General features: G+C 53.2%; 1 protein-coding gene across 1 annotated transcript; it reads right to left on the bottom strand.

Moving 5' to 3' along the window:
- Positions 1-2,093: 2,093 nt before the first annotated feature.
- On the bottom strand, positions 2,094-17,461 carry ccdc115 (coiled-coil domain containing 115). Its single transcript, XM_060822489.1, has 5 exons — positions 17,142-17,461; positions 9,886-9,989; positions 4,692-4,816; positions 3,775-3,975; positions 2,094-2,496 (listed from the first exon to the last, which is right to left on the bottom strand). Exons 1-5 carry the CDS (start codon positions 17,262-17,264, stop codon positions 2,381-2,383), a joined length of 669 nt encoding a protein of 222 aa, XP_060678472.1. The 5' UTR covers positions 17,265-17,461; the 3' UTR covers positions 2,094-2,380.
- Between the last annotated feature and the right edge of the window lie 525 nt (positions 17,462-17,986).

Here is a 17,986-nt window from a genome sequence, read left to right as displayed (position 1 = left end):
TGGTTGGGTTAGTTGGTCCGGGTGTCCCAGAGGTGTTCTCTGAAACGTTCTGCAAGTAGGTGGCCCGTCTCCGCAATATAGAGGATTGGGAAGAATAACAATTCTTCCGCCGCCTCCGTGCCTACTTTTTCAACCAAGACTCCCGCCCACCCTCTGACGACCCCTTCTCCCGCCTCCAACACACCCCATCCACCTGGACACCCCGTGCTGGCCTCTTACCCGCCCTCAATCTCTTCATAGCCAACTGCTGCCGCGACATTAACCGCCTCAACCTATCCACCCCTCTCACCCACTCCAACCTCTCACCCTCAGAACTAGGGCGGATTGGCCGTGCCAAACTGTCCCCGTAGTGCCCAGGGATGTGCGGGTTAGGGTGGACTGGCCGTGCTAAATTGTCTCCGTAGTGCCCAGGGATGTGCAGGTTAGGGTGGATTGGCCGTGCCAAACTGTCCCCGTAGTGCCCAGGGGATGTACAGGTTAGGGTGGATTGGCCGTGCTAAATTGTCGCATAGTGTCCAGGGATGTGCAGGTTAGGGTGGATTGGCCGTGCTAAATTGTTCCCGTAGTGCCCAGGGATGTGCAGGTTAGGGTGGATTGGCCGTGCTAAATTGTCCCCGTAGTGTCCAGGGATGTGCAGGTTAGGGTGGATTGGCCGTGCTAAATTGTCCCCGTAGTGTCCAGGGATGTGCAGGTTAGGGTGGATTGTCCGTACCAGACAACATCCCGGGAAATCTCCTCTGAACCCTTTCCAAAGCTTCCACATCCTCCCTATAATGCGGTGACCAGAACTGTACACTCCCAAGTGCGGCCGCACCAGAGTTTTGTACAGCTGCAGCATGACCCCGTGGCTCCGAAACTCAATCCCTCTCCCGATAAAAGCTAACACACTGTGTCCCTTCTTCACAACCCTGTCAACCTGGGCGGCAGCTTTCAGAGACCTACGTACACAGACACAGAGATCTCTCTGCTCATCTACACTGCCAAGAATCAAGAGGATGTGCAGGCTTGGGTGAGTCAGGCAGCAACTTCACTGCTGAAGCAAGGTTATGCCTGATCTCTGACCTCCAGCATCTGCAGTCAACATTCTCTTTAGGTGGGCTAGTCACGGGAAATGCAGGGGTTAAAAGGATGGGGTGGGTCCAGGCGGGATGCTCTTCCAAGGATTTGTGTGGACGCAATGGGCCGAATGGCCTGTTTCCACACCGTAGGGATGCTCTGACTCTGAAAACAGGAACAACATAAGCCTCGAGGTGCAGCCTGCAGCTGGGGGGGAACTAATCAGAAGAGGATGCTCATATAACATCAGAAATGGAGACGGGACAGACGAGAGACCAGGATCTAAAAGATCAGGGATCCGAGACGAGGGGTTAACGGGAATATTCCAGCGTTCACTCACCTTCTCCTTGGACTGCAGCCGAGAATTAACTCTGTCTGCCTCCATTACTCAGCTGTGGGGGCGAATATCACAGCTGAGCTGAGTCATGGAGATGTACAGCACGGAAACAGACCCTTCGGTCCAACCCGTCCATGCCGACCAGATATCCCAACCCAATCTAGTCCCACCTGCCAGCACCCGGCCCATATCCCTCCAAACCCTTCCTATTCATATACCCATCCAAATGCCTCTTAAATGTTGCAATTGTACCAGCCTCCACCACTTCCTCTGGCAGCTCATTCCATACACGTACCACCCTCTGTGCGAAAAAGTTGCCCCTTAGGTCTCTTTTATATCTTTCCCCTCTCCCCCTAAACCTATGCCCTCTAGTTCTGGACTCCCCCATCCCAGGGAAAAGACTTTATGTATTTATTCTATCCACACCCCCCTCATGATCTTGTAAACCTCTATAAGGTCCTCTGAGGACCTCAGCAATGCAGTCTCCAACAGCAGCAGCACCCCACTCGCTCGCAGTCCAGCGAAGGGGACTGGACAGTGATCGAGAGCAGGAACATGGCTGATTTTTAACACAGCCTGGGCTGCACCAGGGTCAGACGCAACCTCTTGTCCCACCACCCCAAGGAGGGGGGGAGGGACCAGTGAGTTTGGAACAGAGCCAGAACTATTCCCGCGGCACAGAATCTCACCAGGCAGTCCGCACAAAACCAACCCGGATTTATTTTCTCAAATGACCGAAGATGATCACACAATCCTCCTTGCTCTGCTGGTTTACAGCGCGCTCACAGGGGGGCCATCCCGACTCCCCTGCCACCCGCTGGCTCATCTCAAGACAGCAGAACCTGGAAAACGGAGATTTTAGCAAAGTCTGGGACGCTCAGATCCGCCAGAATGTTCCTTGGAATGGGCGGACCTGGGGGTTGAGGAGGGGAGAACATTCCCGAAAGAGGCTGACCTCTGGCTGGCGTGGGCAGAACCAAGCCACGCTCACACGCTCTGGGGTCCAATGAGTTTGTGCTTCTGTCGCAGGAGGGCCTGGTATTCTGCCTTGGCGCTGTCCAGTCTGCTCTGCAGAGTTGCCACCTCAGCCGCGAGCTCCATCACTGGAGAAAGGTGGGAAAAAGGAGAAGGGGAGAGAGAGAGAGAGAGAGAGAGAGAGAGACAACGATCAGCAGGGAGCAAGTAACACATGGGTCACAGAAGCAAGTATTGGAAACAAAAAACAAAACTGGAAAGACTCAGCAGGTCCGGCAGCGACTGTGGAGAGAAAGCAGTGTACCCTTTTGTGCCCGCCGAACCTCTTCAGAGCCAGACTTGACGCTGCTTTCTCTCGGCAGTCACTGCCAGGCCTGCGGAGCTCCACCGGGAATTCCTGTCTTGGTTTCCAATTGCCAATATCCTTGGTTCTGTGTGTCTCTGAGCAGTAAGGGACGGCACGGTTGGTTCAATGGTCAGCACCGCTGCCTCACGGCGCCAGGGACCCAGGTTCGGTCCTACCCTCGGGTGTTTGCACATTCTCCCCCTGCCCAGTGTCTGCCATGGGTTTCCTCCCACAGTCCAAACGACGTGCAGGTTCGGGTGGAATTGGCCATGCTAAATTGTCCCCCTGGTGCCCAGGGATGTGCGGGTTAGGGTGGAATGGCCGTGCTAAATGGTCCCCGTAGTGCCCAGGGATGTGCAGGTTAGGGTGGATTGGCCGTGCTAAATGGTCCCCGTAGTGCCCAGGGATGTGCAGGTTAGGGTGGATTGGCCGTGCTAAATTGTCCCCGTAGTGCCCAGGGATGTGCAGGTTAGGGTGGATCGGCCGTGCTAAATTGTCCCCATAGTGCCCAGGGATGTGCAGGTTAGGGTGGATTGGCCGTGCTAAATTGCCCTGGTAGTGCCCAGGGATGTGCAGGTCAGGATGGATTGGCCGTGCTAAATTGTCCCCATAGTGCCCAGGGATGCGCAGGTTAGGGTGGATTGGCCGTGCTAAATTGTCCCCGTAGTGCCCAGGGATGTGCAGGTTAGGGTGGAGGGTCGTCAGAGGGTCAGTGTGGACTTGTTGGGCCGAAGGGCTTGTTTCCACACTGTGTGGAAGCTAATCTAATGTAAAGTACACTGCGTGGGCCACCGAGGAATAATACGCGCGAAAAACGTGCACATTCCAGCGAAGTAGAAAGAGGTCAGTCGAGACCAGGAAAGCCCAGAAAAGACTGCAAAGGGAAACCATCAGGAGCAAAGAGGAGACAAGTCAGCATGGCGCAGCTACGGCCGAGGGAGCTCATTACAACTTGAACGTTCCCGCTCGCTCACGTAGCCTCTCAACCACGTCTAACCTCACCTCCCGCTTTCCCAGCTCCTGACGGATCGGAGGGGGGGGGGGGCGTTGGGAGCCGTACCTTCTTTGAAAGCCGCCTGAGCGTCTCGTAGACTCCGAGGCACCAGGACCCCAAACCAGCGGACGGGGTCCTGGCCGGGCTGGTGTCCGCCTCCGCGCCCCGCCGGCTTCTCGCCCGACGCCCGCGGACCGCTGGCCGGCTCCCCTTCCGGTTTCAGCTGCTGCCCCTCCTGGGCTCCCCGCCTGGCCTTTCTCCTCCGCGCTGTACGGGACAACAGGCCAGAAAAAAGGTCAAGCTGGCGCCAGTCACTGGCATCGGCAAAGCCACGCTGCACCCTCCATGCCCAAGCCTGGCACCACTTGGCACGGGGGTCAGGTCTCAATGCCACGAAGCCGTCGCGTAGCACGACGCGGCCAGTTTCACGCACAATCCCAGCCCTTGCGTTGCAAGTATGGGTTCAACAGCAGGATTGCCCTCTCAACGGGATACACCGCATAGCGATGGCGGCACGGTGGCTCAGTGGTTAGCGCCGCTGCCTCACAGCGCCAGGGGGGGGAAACCCGGTTTCGGTTCCAGCCTCGGGCAGACTGTCTGTCTGGAGCTTGCACGGCCTGCGTGGGTTTCCTCCGAGTGTTCCCACAATCCAAAGACGTGCAAGTTGGGGTGGATTGCCTGTGCTAAGTTGCCCGGCGTTCAGGGACGTGTAGGTTGGGTGCATCGGTCAGGGGTTAAACGTAGGGGAATGGGTCTGGCTGGGTTACTCTCTGGAGGGTCAGTGTAGACCTGTTGGGCTGAAGGGCCTGTTTCCGCACTGTCGGGATTTTATGAATAACCACGGGTTGAACCCTGGTTAATGCTTCTCCCTCATCAGCAGACGCAGTCCGTAAAACTGTACTGCTGACAGGATTCCAGGGGCTCTGCGCAGAGATTTATTACATCTGCTGTTAGGTTGCAGTCTCTCTGAGCTGAACACTCACCCTGCCCTTGGGCTCCAACCTCTAGCACGTCCTTCTGATCTTCCTCGACACCTCCTGCACTTGTCGTTAGTTCCCCAGAGTTCACTCTCTCAACTTTGAAGCAGCGATGACCATCTTCGTTCGGACTGCAACAGAAGCAGAATTATGAATCCCCTGCGGAACTAGGTGCTTCACGCAGTTACTGAAAGTCAAAACTACCCTTTCCACAGGCCCTATCCCACAACACTAACGTGGAGGAGACCTCAATCACTGCCCAGTTCCACACGTGATGATGCTGCTGCAAGAGGGGCGCTTATTCTGGCTTCTTTGAGAGTGATTGGGGGACAGGTGCAGAGCTGTCTATGAGAAGATAAAGACCTTGTGAAGCCTTGGGGAAATTTTTAAATAAAAAAAGTTGGAACAATAGAAGCAACCTGAACGGGTGTGGTAGGGCTCCCACCCACAGATCTAGGATTTTTAGTCCAGCTTTTAGCAGTTGTTGTGAGGGGGGGCATGAGTTGTCATATCTCCCTTTGGTACAGTTGAAAGCTGGAGTTGACACACACACACACACACACACAGTTTTCCTTTGATGTTCTTTCCTCCGGGATTGGAGAACTGCATGTCAGATAATCGGATTTCTGAATTTGCCCTTTCCCAAGTATCGGTTTACAGGATGTTTCTATACTGGAATAATTAGAAATAGTTACTATTTACTATTGAGTTTTCCTTCAGAATTAGGTTATTCCAATATCTTCTTCCTTTTCTTCAGAAAAGATTGACAAGGATGTTGCCAGAGTTGGAGGGTTTGAGCTACAGGGAGAGGCTGAACAGGCTGGGGCTGTTTTCCCTGGAGCACCTTATAGAGGTTCACAAAATTATGAGGGGCATGGATAGGATAAATAGACAAGGTCTTTTCCCCCTGGGGTGGGGGGAGTCCAGAACTAGAGGGCATAGGTTTAGGGTGAGAGGGGAAAGATATAAAAGAGAGCTAAGGGGCAACTTTTTCACACAGAGGGTGGTACATGTATGGAATGAGCTGCCAGAGGAAGTGGTGGAGGCTGGTACAATGACAACATTTAAGAGGCATCTGGATGGGTATATGAATAGGGAGGGTTTGGAGGGATATGGGCCGGGTACTGGCAGGTGGGACTAGATTGGGTTGGGATATCTGGTCGGCATGGACGCGTTGTTTCCGCGCTGTACGTCTCTTGTATTTTAATTGTAGTGGGATGAATAACATGCACTTTGTTTTAAATCTGGCAGCTTTACCAATCCCACTACATCTGGAATGCTACACCTTACATGTACCTTTAAAAGAAGGAACGTTAGGGTCTAGACTATCTTCTGAATGGGTTGGGGGGATTTGATCTTGTCCAAAACGCACAATACTCAAAGAGGAGGGTGTCACTCACCACCCATCACAGAAGTACTAACGTTAACGGGGACTTCAATTACTGTCTCCAACACTCACAGTGAGGGGACCCTCACTCACTGCCCCTTCCCACCCAACACTCACAGTGAGGGGACCCTCACTCACTGCCCCTTCCCACCCAACACTCACTGCCCCTTCCCACCCAACACTCACAGTGAGGGGACCCTCACTCACTGCCCCATCCCACCCAACACTCACAGTGAGGGGACCCTCACTCACTGCCCCTTCCCACCCAACACACACAGTGAGGGGACCCTCACTCACTGCCCCTTCCCACCCAACACTCACCGCCCCATCCCACCCAACACTCACTGCCCCATCCCACCTAACACTCACAGTGAGGGGATCCTCACTCACTGCCCCTTCCCACCCAACACTCACAGTGAGGGGACCCTCACTCACTGTCCCATCCCACCCAACACTCACAGTGAGGGGACCCTCACTCACTGCCCCATCCCACCCAACACTCACAGTGAGGGGACCCTCACTCACTGTCCCATCCCACCCAACACTCACTGCCCCTTCCCACCCAACACTCACAGTGAGGGGACCCTCACTCACTGCCCCATCCCACCCAACACTCACAGTGAGGGGACCCTCACTCACTGTCCCTTCCCACCCAACACTCACAGTGAGGGGACCCTCACTCACTGCCCCATCCCACCCAACACTCACAGTGAGGGGACCCTCACTCACTGTCCCATCCCACCCAACACTCACTGCCCCTTCCCACCCAACACTCACAGTGAGGGGACCCTCACTCACTGCCCCATCCCACCCAACTCTCACTGCCCCATCCCACCCAACACTCACTGCCCCATCCCACCCAACACTCACTGCCCCTTCCCACCCAACACTCACAGTGAGGGGACCCTCACTCACTGCCCCTTCCCACCCAACACTCACAGTGAGGGGACCCTCACTCACTGCCCCTTCCCACCCAACACTCACAGTGAGGGGACCCTCACTCACTGCCCCATCCCATCCAACACTCACAGTGAGGGGACCCTCACTCACTGTCCCATCCCACCCAACACTCACAGTGAGGGGACCCTCACTCACTGCCCCTTCCCACCCAACACTCACAGTGAGGGGACCCTCACTCACTGCTCCATCCCATCCAACACTCACAGTGAGAGGACCCTCACTCACTGCTCCATCCCACCCAACACTCACAGTGAGGGGACCCTCACTCACTGCCCCATCCCACCCAACACTCACAGTGAGGGGACCCTCACTCACTGCCCCTTCCCACCCAACACTCACAGTGAGGGGACCCTCACTAACTGCCCCTTCCCACCCAACACTCACAGTGAGGGGACCCTCACTCACTGCCCCTCCTCACCCAACACTCACTGCCCCTTCCCACCCAACACTCACAGTGAGGGGACCCTCACTCACTGCCCCTTCCCACCCAACACTCACAGTGAGGGGACCCTCACTCACTGCCCCATCCCACCCAACACTCACAGTGAGGGGACCCTCACTCACTGTCCCTTCCCACCCAACACTCACAGTGAGGGGACCCTCACTCACTGCCCCACCCCACCCAACACTCACTGCCCCTTCCCACCCAACACTCACAGTGAGGGGACCCTCACTCACTGCCCCTTCCCACCCAACACTCACAGTGAGGGGACCCTCACTCACTGCTCCATCCCACCCAACACTCACACTGAGGGGACCCTCACTCACTGCCCCTTCCCACCCAACACTCACTGCCCCATCCCACCCAACACTCACTGCCCCTTCCCACCCAACACTCACAGTGAGGGGACCCTCACTCACTGCCCCATCCCACCCAACACTCACAGTGAGGGGACCCTCACTCACTGCCCCTTCCCACCCAACACTCACTGCCCCATCCCACCCAACATTCACAGTGAGGGGACCCTCACTCACTGACCCTTCCCACCCAACACTCACAGTGAGGGGACCCTCACTCACTGCCCCTTCCCACCCAACACTCACTGCCCCTTCCCACCCAACACTCACTGCCCCTTTCCACCCAAAACTCACAGTGAGGGGACCCTCACTCACTGCCCCTTCCCACCCAACACTCACAGTGAGGGGACCCTCACTCACTGCCCCTTCCCACCCAACACTCACTGCCCCATCCCACCCAACACTCACAGTGAGGGGACCCTCACTCACAGCCCCTTCCCACCCAACACTCACAGAGGGGACCCTCACTCACTGCCCCTTCCCACCCAACACTCACAGTGAGGGGACCCTCACTCACTGCCACATCCCACCCAACACTCACAGTGAGGGGACCCTCACTCACTGCCCCATCCCACCCAACACTCACTGCCCCATCCCACCCAACACTCACAGTGAGGGGACCCTCACTCACTGCCCCTTCCCACCCAAAACTCACAGTGAGGGGACCCTCACTCACTGCCCCTTGCCACCCAACACTCACTGCCCCTTCCCACCCAACACTCACAGTGAGGGGACCCTCACTCACTGCCCCTTCTCACCCAACACTCACTGCCCCTCCCCACCCAACACTCACAGTGAGGGGACCCTCACTCACTGCCCCACCGACACTCACATTGGATACGAAGATATTAAGGGAGCCCAGGACCTTGATAGTTCCCAAAGATGCACGATCCGAGAGAGTGCAGCACGATTGCAATGTGTACCTGGTTCACTGATAGTGGGGTTTGCATCGCCCTGACCGTTCTATCCTTCATCCACAGAATACCACGCAAGAACTGTTTGCCCACTTCACCGGGATGGCGCGTCAGTCTGAGGTATCGTTAGAACTGCAGTGAATCAGGGCTGACTTGATGGCATTGGCACAGTGTGGGTACGTGGAGCCTTCAGGTTACAGACTGTTCAGTACAATTCAGCGGAGACTGAGCTCAGAGCCCACAGCGCCGCACCAACGGCTGTGCTCAGGATCGACCTCAGCGAGCAGGGTGGTAGAGGCAAGACACAGGTTTGTGGAGGTGGCACTGAGACCCTCTCACTCCGAGTGTTGGAGGAGTGCCAGGGGGAGTGGGGCAGAGAGTGAGTGAGGGTCTCCTCGCTGACAGTGTAGGGGGGAAATGGGGCAGTTTCAGTTATAATCATTACTCATTTCACAGAACGCCTGTACTGTCCACCAATGTACAGTGATGTGCGGGTTAGGGTGGACTGGCCGTGCTAAATTGTCCCCGTAGTGCCCAGGGATGTGCACGTTAGGGTGGATTGGCACATCCCTGGGCACTACAGGGACAATTTAGCACGGCCAATCCACCCTAACCTGCACATCCCTGGGCACTACGGGGACAATTTAGCACGGCCAACCCACCCTAACCTGCACATCCCTGGGCACTACGGGGACAATTTAGCACGGCCAATCCACCCTAACCTGCACATCATTGAATCTTTGAAGGGGTAACGTGGACTCGATGGGCCAAACGGCCTGCCTCCACACTGTTGGGATTCTATGCTATGATAAACTGGAAGGTCTTAAGGATAGTAAAGTTTCCAAAGTTAGTGGTGGGGGAAGCACACGACATGGAGGATGCAAGGCTTAAAAAATCAAGGTGTTCCTGGAACAGGACCTGATGCTGGTCAGACGGGAGACGGGTGAATGAAACATCCCCAACGGGGAACCCCAATCCATTAGCAAGGGACGCATCCAAGCAGACTGTCAGCCAACTCCGGGTGGGCAATCGGAAACTACGTCTGGATCGGGCTGGCCTTTCCGGGTTTGTCACGTCGAGCCCTGCTTTCGGAAATCCCCCGCTCTGAAGGAAGGGGTGAACAGCAAGCGTCCGCACCTACCTCACATCGACATGGGCCAAAGGTACCATCTGTGGTCCGTACTGCAAGGACGAAACCCACTTGTTTCCCATGGCGTAGCGAGCTTTGGACAGCGAGAACCAGCCCTACAGGGAAGAGGGAGCTTGGGTTAGAACCGCAGAGCGGCCGGCGCAGATCCCCCCATCGGGTCAGAGCGCTCCCACAATGCCGGCATGGGGAGAGGGAGTGGGGGGGCTGGAGGCAGGTCAGAGAGTGGTGCAAAGCCACGTCGTGCGGCTTCCGTTAAAGACGTGCGGACTTCACAGCAGGTCCCAGAGCCACATTTTGTGCGTCTTAAGGGAAGCATGCCACCAAAGACTGAAGGTACCCAAGCGGAGCTTGGTAACCACAGGACACAGTCAAGCTCAGAGCGGTGCTGGAAAAGCACAGCAGCGTCAGAGGAGCAGGAGAATCCACCTTGCAGGCCTTCATCAAGGTCGACGACCCACCCGAAACGTTGATCCTCCGATGCTGCTGCACTTTCCCAGCACCGCTCTAACCTGGACTCTGAGCTCCAGCACCTGCAGTCCTCGCTTTCGCCTGGCCGACCTTAACCACAGAACGCGGCAAAGTCAATGGGATTGTCCCCGGGACAAGGCGCTAGTTAAAGTTAAAGCTGTAAACAGATAGCCAGTGGCAAACAAAGCATGCGAGGACAAAGTGAATAACAAAGTGATAGCTAAGTTCCATACCCAAAGGGTGGGCCTCAACCAGGAGCTTGGGTTCATCTGACACTACAGGTGACCACCACTGCACTGTACACACACACTCCCACACACACACTCCTGTAGACACACACTCCCACACACACACTCCTGTAGACACCCACAAACACACCCCTATAGACACCCACCCACACACACTCCTATAGACACACACTACCACACTCCTATAGACACACTCCTATAGACACCCACACACTCCTATAGACACACACTCCCACAGACACACACTCCCACAGACACACACTCCCACAGACACACACACTCCTATAGACATCCACACACACACACACACACACACACACTCCTATAGACACACCCACACACACACTCCTGTAGACACACCCACACACACACCCACACACACTCTTATAGACACCCACACACACACACACACTCTTATAGACACCCACACACACACACACACACACACACTCTTATAGACACCCACACACACACACCCACACACACTCTTATAGACACCCACGCACACTCTTATAGACACCCACACACACACACCCACACACACTCTTATAGACACACCCACACTCCTATAGACACCCACACACACACACACACTCCTATAGACACCCACACACACCCTCTCACAGACTTAGACAACTTTACTTACACACACACACACACACACACGTATGTGGGGTGAATTTGTACTTGCAGAGTTACATTGTACTTTGCTCAAAAACTGCATGAATCCATATAAGACTCTTAACTCACGTTTTAAGATTAGAACTGGTCTAAACATGACACAGACAGGGAACACAAGCGCCTAACACCTTCAATATCTCAACATCTCACCTGCTGACACCAATTGTTACAGTAACCTGAAAATGTAACTTTTAAAAAAAAGGTTTTGTGATTTATATATGAAAGAAGTGAAACTAACATGGTCATTCTAACAGAGGACAGACTTAACAAACAATCAAGGCCTTTTTCAGTTACATCACACTGTAAACTTTTGCTATAAATTCTGTGTCTTACAATTGTGTTCTCCACAACTACCTGATGAAGGAGCGTCGCTCCGAAAGCTAGTGCTCTCAATTAAACCTGTTGGACTATAATCTGGTGTTGTGTGATTTTTAACTAGTAACAAACAAGGTTAGTCACCGGGAGCAGTACGAAAGACCGTGGGAACAAAGATGATACGGGACACATGGGATGTTGAGAAGTGGGAATTATAATTTATTTTTAAATTCACTTGCAGGGAGTGGACAGCGTGGACAGGGCCAGATTTTATCACCCATCGAGAAGGTGATGATAAGCTGCCTTCCTGGATCACTACAATCCCCGTACTGTCGACAAAACTACAATGACATCAGAGAGGGAGCTCCAAGATTTTGACCTGGTGATGGTGAGGGAACGGTAATTTATTTCCAAGTCAGGGTGGCTTTGAGGGGAAGTTGCAGCGCTCCCGTACATCTGTCCTTCAAGATGGCTGTGGGTTTAGAAGGTACTGTCTCAGGAGCCTTGGGGAATCCCTGCAGTGAATCGTGTACACAAACTGCTGCTAGTGAGCTTTGGTGGTGGAGGGAGTAGGTGTGTTGTTGACTCCAGTGAGCCCAGTCACACAAGTGAGGAATACTCAGTCACCTTCCTGGCTTGTAGCTGGTGGACAGGCTTTGGGGAGTAAGGAGGTGGGTCAGTTGGTGCAGGGGTCCCAACCAGTTCAGTTTCTAGTCAACAGTAATCTCTAGGACGTTCACAGCACGCTGTAATCTCGATGAAGGTGTTCTGTAACCCACTGGAACAAACTTTAACCTGCACACAGCATTGACCAGAGTCACAAAAGGTCTGCAGCACAGAAAAAGACCCTTTGGCCCATCCAGTCTGTGCAACCACCTCACTATTCTAATCCTATTTCCCAACAATAGGCCAAAGTCCCATATTGCCTTGGCATTGCAAGGGCGCATCTAACTCTTTCGGCAACGTTATGGCGGTTTCTGCCTGAGTGAGGTCTCCCTCTCCACACATCTAGAATAAACCCCGTTTTCCATCGAGTTGCCCCGATGCCACCCCAGACCCATCGGTATCAACGGCTCAGGAAGCAGTCAAGGCTCTCATATGTTCCTCACACAAACAGCACAGGAGACTTTATACCTGTGAAAACTCTCTAACCTCCCCCCCCCCACCGTGAGCCATTTCCTCTCATTCAATTTCCTAGTACCTCTTACCAAATGATAAAACGCACCGCCTGCATTTGTATATCGCCATTCGTGGTCAGCAGACATCACAAAGTAGTACTTTTGAAGCCAGATTGCTGTTACAATACAGTAAACACGACCACTGGCGAGAGCAAGGAAAGTCCCACGAGTAAAAATTGGTCAGATAATGCTTCCTTCCTGGTCTTGAATGATGACATCCAGAACTTAAACCACAACCAATTACAGAGTACCAGGCTAAAAGGAGGACAAATCAAAAAAGATTGACCTGTCGAGCGAAGTCCCTCAATTCCAAGCACCTTTCTCAAACACTGTCCAATCTATACGCAGAACAAATATGCAGAGATACATTGCTAATAGTATACAAACTGATGATACTGCACACTTTCAGAGTTGGAAAAGGTCCTACAAAGGTATCGCAGATCAATTAAAATTGAGAAATTTAGAAAATGCTTTGAGCTTCAACACTAGAAAACAATGAGTCTAGTTTCAGAACCGTTGAAATAGGGGTCATCAAAGGAGGGGTCGTTTTGTGCAGCTTTGTTGCATTAAGAGTGCAGCCAGAGTTTTCTCTCTCCTCTCTGACTGGTAAACAGGAGAAAGCGAGGGTGCTGGAGATCACAGTTGAGAAGTGTGGCGCCGGTAAAGCGCAGCATCCGAGCCGGCGTTTCAAGTGTGAGCACTTTGTCAGGAAACTGGTGAACACTTCTCCTGTTTAAACTGAAAAGAAAAGGTCTCAGGGATATTGGAGAGGAACCGTAGCCTAAGGAGGTCGGAGGGTGAGCAGCAGCTAGGCAGGGCAGTGCTCCTCAGACAGTATCAGGGTTCAAAGTGAGAACTGCTGATGCTGCAAATCGCAAACAGAAAACAGAGGAAGGGTCACTGGACCCGAAACGTTAACGCCGAATCCTCTCCACGGGTGCTGCCGGACCTGCCGAGCTTTTCCAGCAACTTCAGGACCGGAAATGGCGAGTGGAGGCCGTTGATCGGGTGACTACAGGCGGACTACACGAATCGTTTGTAAAGTCTTGACTTGTGGTTTACGGTTTGCAATGGGATATATCATGGACTGACAAGTCAGAGGAAAAAGGACCCTGAAAGTAATTGATATTAGTTGATTTTTTTTTTAAAAAAAAAGACAGTGTCATAAAGGTTTAGTCCAAAGCGATAAGTCACCGGTAGGAGCCGTGGTTTGCGTATTTTGCTCCCCTTGAGAAACTGGGTCCAGAGCAAGCATGCAGACAGGAAACACCTTGAACAGCAACCCCCGAAAGTTCCTACAGCAGCAGCTTGGTGCACTCCGGAGCATCCGAAAGGGATCAGCCTACTCCCAGTTGGATGTTGTGATATAGTAATTACAGACCGGAACCAATACTCTCCACACCAGACTCTCTCTCTCTCTCTCTCTGTGGTTTTTAACACCTAACCTGTCAGAAAATGCTCAACTGATACAAAAATTTCCGACTATCGGCTAACTGGGAAAATGCATCATCGCCTTGTTTTTACTATTAGGCAAAAGTGAGGACGGTGGATGCTGGAGATTAGAGTCGAGGGTGTGATGCTGGAAAAGCACAGCAAGGTCAGACAGCATCCGAGGAGCAGGAGAGTCGACGTTTCGGGCAAAAAGCCCCTCATTCCTGATTTTCCTGCTGTGCTTTTCCAGCACCACACCCTCGACTTCTTTTTTTCTACCTGGTGTATAAAATCCAGAATTTATTTTGCCTTCTGACTTCCTCTTCATTACTTTAACACAGACCTGTTGCCCCGTCGCCAATTCGAGTGGATAATAAGCTGGTTCAGAGGGCAGATTAGAGACAACCATGTTACCGTAGACTCAGAATAACACATAGGCCAGACCTAGTGCGGGCTGGCAGATCGGCTTTTGCCCGAAACGTCGATTTCGCTGCTCCGTGGACGCTGCCTGAACTGCTGCGCTCTTCCAGCACCACTGATCCAGATTCCCTTCCCTGGCAGACATCAATAAACCAAATGGGGTTTTACAACAATGACAATTTTATGAGTTCCCGCTACCGAGTTTTAGTTTTGAATTCCAGATTTATTATTTGTTGTGTTTGTTTGAACTCTTGCGCTCAGAGAACTAGCCAGGGCCTTTAGGATGAGCTCCACTTCCGTTGCCCCAGGAGCTCCCCATTCAAAGGGCTCATCTCCCTCCAAATATAACGCCTGGCCGGGTTCATTACCCAGTACCAAATCCAACGTGGCCTGACCCCTTGTCTACACACTGTGTCAGGAAACCCTCCTGCACACACTGGACAAAACCTGGCCCATCTAAAAGTACGAACTATAGTATTCCCAGTCAATATTTGGAGAGTTGAAGTCCTCCATAATAACTACCCTGTCACTCTCGCTCCTACCTTTGCTATCATTTTCTCTAAATCTCTGGAACTATTCGGAGGCCTATAGAAAACTCCCAACAGGGGTGACCTCCCCTTTCCTGTTTCTAACCTCAGCCCATACTACCTCAGTAGACGAGTCCTCAAACATCCTTTCAGCAGAATAGAGAAACCTCTTACAAACTGTTTAGTTTAATTTTCGTCATCCCCTTTATTTATCAATAGCATCAACATTACACTGACACGACTCGACTCTAATCTCCAGAACGTGCAGTTGTAATACTGAGGAGCACGTGCGGACTGCAGATGCTGGAGATCGGAGCTGAAAACGTGTTGCTGGAAAAGCGCAGCAGGTCAGGCAGCATCCAAGGAGCAGGAGAATCGACGTTTCGGGCATGAGCCCTTCTTCTCCTGCTCCTTCGATGCTGCCTGACCTGCTGCGCTTTTCCAGCGACACATTTTTAAGCTCTGATCTCCAGCATCTGCAGTCCGCACTTTCTCCTAGACAACAGTGAAGGACAATACTTCGGGAGAGAAGTTAAATGAAACTCGGTATCAATTCAAGGTCAGAATCAAACTGCCTAATTAATTTCACAAGGGAACGGCCGTGACTGTTATCACTCAGCATCCTGTTTACACAGATTCACTGCTGTTAAGGCAAATACCCTTTAACTGCCTTACCGTCGCTGCCTGCCTATTTTCTAGTGGGCAGCAAATGTGTTCCAGAATTCAACATTACATTTTAGTCTCGAGGTTTAAGGACAAGTTTTAAGGCTATAGACATTCTCAGAAAGACTGAAAGACAGCGCGAAGGGCAGCCAGGAGGGGACATGAGATGTTTTTGGCAGATAGGATAAGGAAAAACCCTAAAGCCATGTCAGGAATAAAAAGGTGACCAGAGTTAGACTCAGGCCAATCAAGGACAGTCATGGGGAGTCAGAAGAGGTAGGGGAAGGGTTAAATGAACATTTTTAGTCAGTATTTACACTGTGGAGTGTGGAGACTCAGATCTTATCGAATGACCTCTGGTCTGTTTTTATTTCTCTCTCCAGAAGGGAACATAAAAAGTCATTAGCAGGTAGGAGCAAGGAAAACCCTAAAGCTTTCTGTAGGTATATCAAGAATAAAAGAGTGACCAGAGTAAGATTAGGGCCTAAAAATGTGTTGCTGGAAAAGCGCAGCAGGTCAGGCAGCATCCAAGGAGCAGGAGAATCGACGTTTCGGGCAGGAGCCCTGCTTCAGGATCCTGCCTGATCTGCTGCGCTTTTCCAGCGACACGTTTGTAAGCTCTGATCTCCAGCATCTACTTTCTCTTAAGAGGAGGGCCTGTCAAGGATACTTGTGGGAAGTCAGGGGAGATAAGGGCAAGGTTAAATGAACATTTGTCATCAGCATTCACACCGAGAAAAGTGGAAAGCCATATCTTGTTGAGTGATAGGATGGGCTAGAGGGGACGAATGGCCCGCAAGTTCAGTGCCTGCGTTTGTTTTTGTTCTCTTTTTTTCTCTCCTGCCGACACCTGGGTCTGGAAACTCATCTCCGGTGTGTTTTCTTTTTAAATTTCTCTCTCTCTCTCTCTCCGGGAGAGGGATAGGATCCAGGAAAACCCTAAAGCTTTGTACAGGTACGTCAGGGGTGAAACAAACGACCAGAGTTTAGATTAGGGACAGCAGTGGGGAGTCAGAGGAGATGGGGAAGGGGCTAAATGAACTATTTGGTCAGTATTCACACTGAGAAAAGGGGAAAGCCAGATCTTGTTGAGTGATAGGATGGGCTAGATGGGACGAATGGCCTCAAAGTTCTGTTTTTGTTCCTTTTTCCTGCTGTAAAAGACACCTGGATCTGGAAATTCCTCTCTGGCTTGTTTTATTTGTTTATTTATTTATTTTTCTGTCTCTCTTCCCCTTCTCCCCCCTGACCCTTGACCCCTGACCCCCCAGGGGCTCATTCCAGAACATTCGGCTGAGGGTGGGGGGGGGCCTCACCTGCTCCATCAGCCTCTCCAGCCGCCCCCGCCGCTCCGCCAGACTCTCCACATCCCGGAGGTAGCGCAGCAGCAGCCGGTCCAGGCTCTCGCACAGCGGCCCCAGGGCCGGCTCGGCGTCCATGGCCCGAACCGAGAGGAAGGCCCCGACGTCCGGCGGACCAATCGGCGGCGGGCGCCGCTGACCGGCAGCGGCGGGGGCCAATCGTAACCGGGCGGGCGCGGAGGCCCGCCCACTCACCGCCGATCGGCAGGCGCTAGGGCCAATCGTATCGAGGAGACGCAGAATCACCCGCCCACCTCCCGCTGAACCGGACAAGCACTCCCGCCCACGTCCCGCAGATCGGCGGTGGCCGGGGCCAATCACCAACAAGGCCGCGCTCAAATCCCGCCCACCTACCGCTGACCGGCAGGCGCCAGGACCAATTACACAAGGCCCAGCTCAAACACCCGCCCAATTGCCGCGGACTGGCAGGCGCCAGGGCCAATGGTACAAGGGCGCGTTTTACAACCCGCCCTTTGGCGACTCCACCAATCCAGAATCAGTCCAGTTAGACCGACGGCACTCTGCACCAATCGCCCTCGTGCCTCCGCCCCCTGAACCCCGCCCTCTCACGGCTTCAGCGTCTGACGGTGATCCTGCGTCTGTGTCACGTGGGACCCTCTGCGCAGGCAGCCAATGAGATTCACCGTCCCTCTGACTGACAGCCACGTAGACCAATAACACGGACGGTCTCCTCGGCTCAGCCCGCCCCACAGGCGCGTTGGCTGGCCTGAACCGCCCGCCTCCCGATTGACAGCAGGATTCACCATTAACCCTCGGGTCCCTCCGGGCGTCCGCCAATC

This window comes from Hemiscyllium ocellatum, unplaced genomic scaffold (assembly GCF_020745735.1).
Source record: "Hemiscyllium ocellatum isolate sHemOce1 unplaced genomic scaffold, sHemOce1.pat.X.cur. R1, whole genome shotgun sequence".
NCBI classification, from domain to species: domain Eukaryota; kingdom Metazoa; phylum Chordata; class Chondrichthyes; order Orectolobiformes; family Hemiscylliidae; genus Hemiscyllium; species Hemiscyllium ocellatum.
This window is presented reverse-complemented; position numbering and strand designations above follow the sequence as displayed.

What these genes read in the sequence shown, in the direction of transcription:
- ccdc115 (XM_060822489.1), bottom strand. Translation starts at nt 17,264, where the DNA reads ATGGACGCCGAGCCGGCCCTGGGGCCGCTGTGCGAGAGCCTGGACCGG. An exon ending in GGTTGGAGCCCAAGGGCAGG is followed by an intron (nt 3,976 to 4,691) that starts GTGAGTGTTCAG and finishes TGTCCCGTACAG; the next exon opens with CGCGGAGGAGAAAGGCCAGG. An exon ending in TCAGGCGGCTTTCAAAGAAG is followed by an intron (nt 2,497 to 3,774) that starts GTACGGCTCCCA and finishes ACCTTTCTCCAG; the next exon opens with TGATGGAGCTCGCGGCTGAG.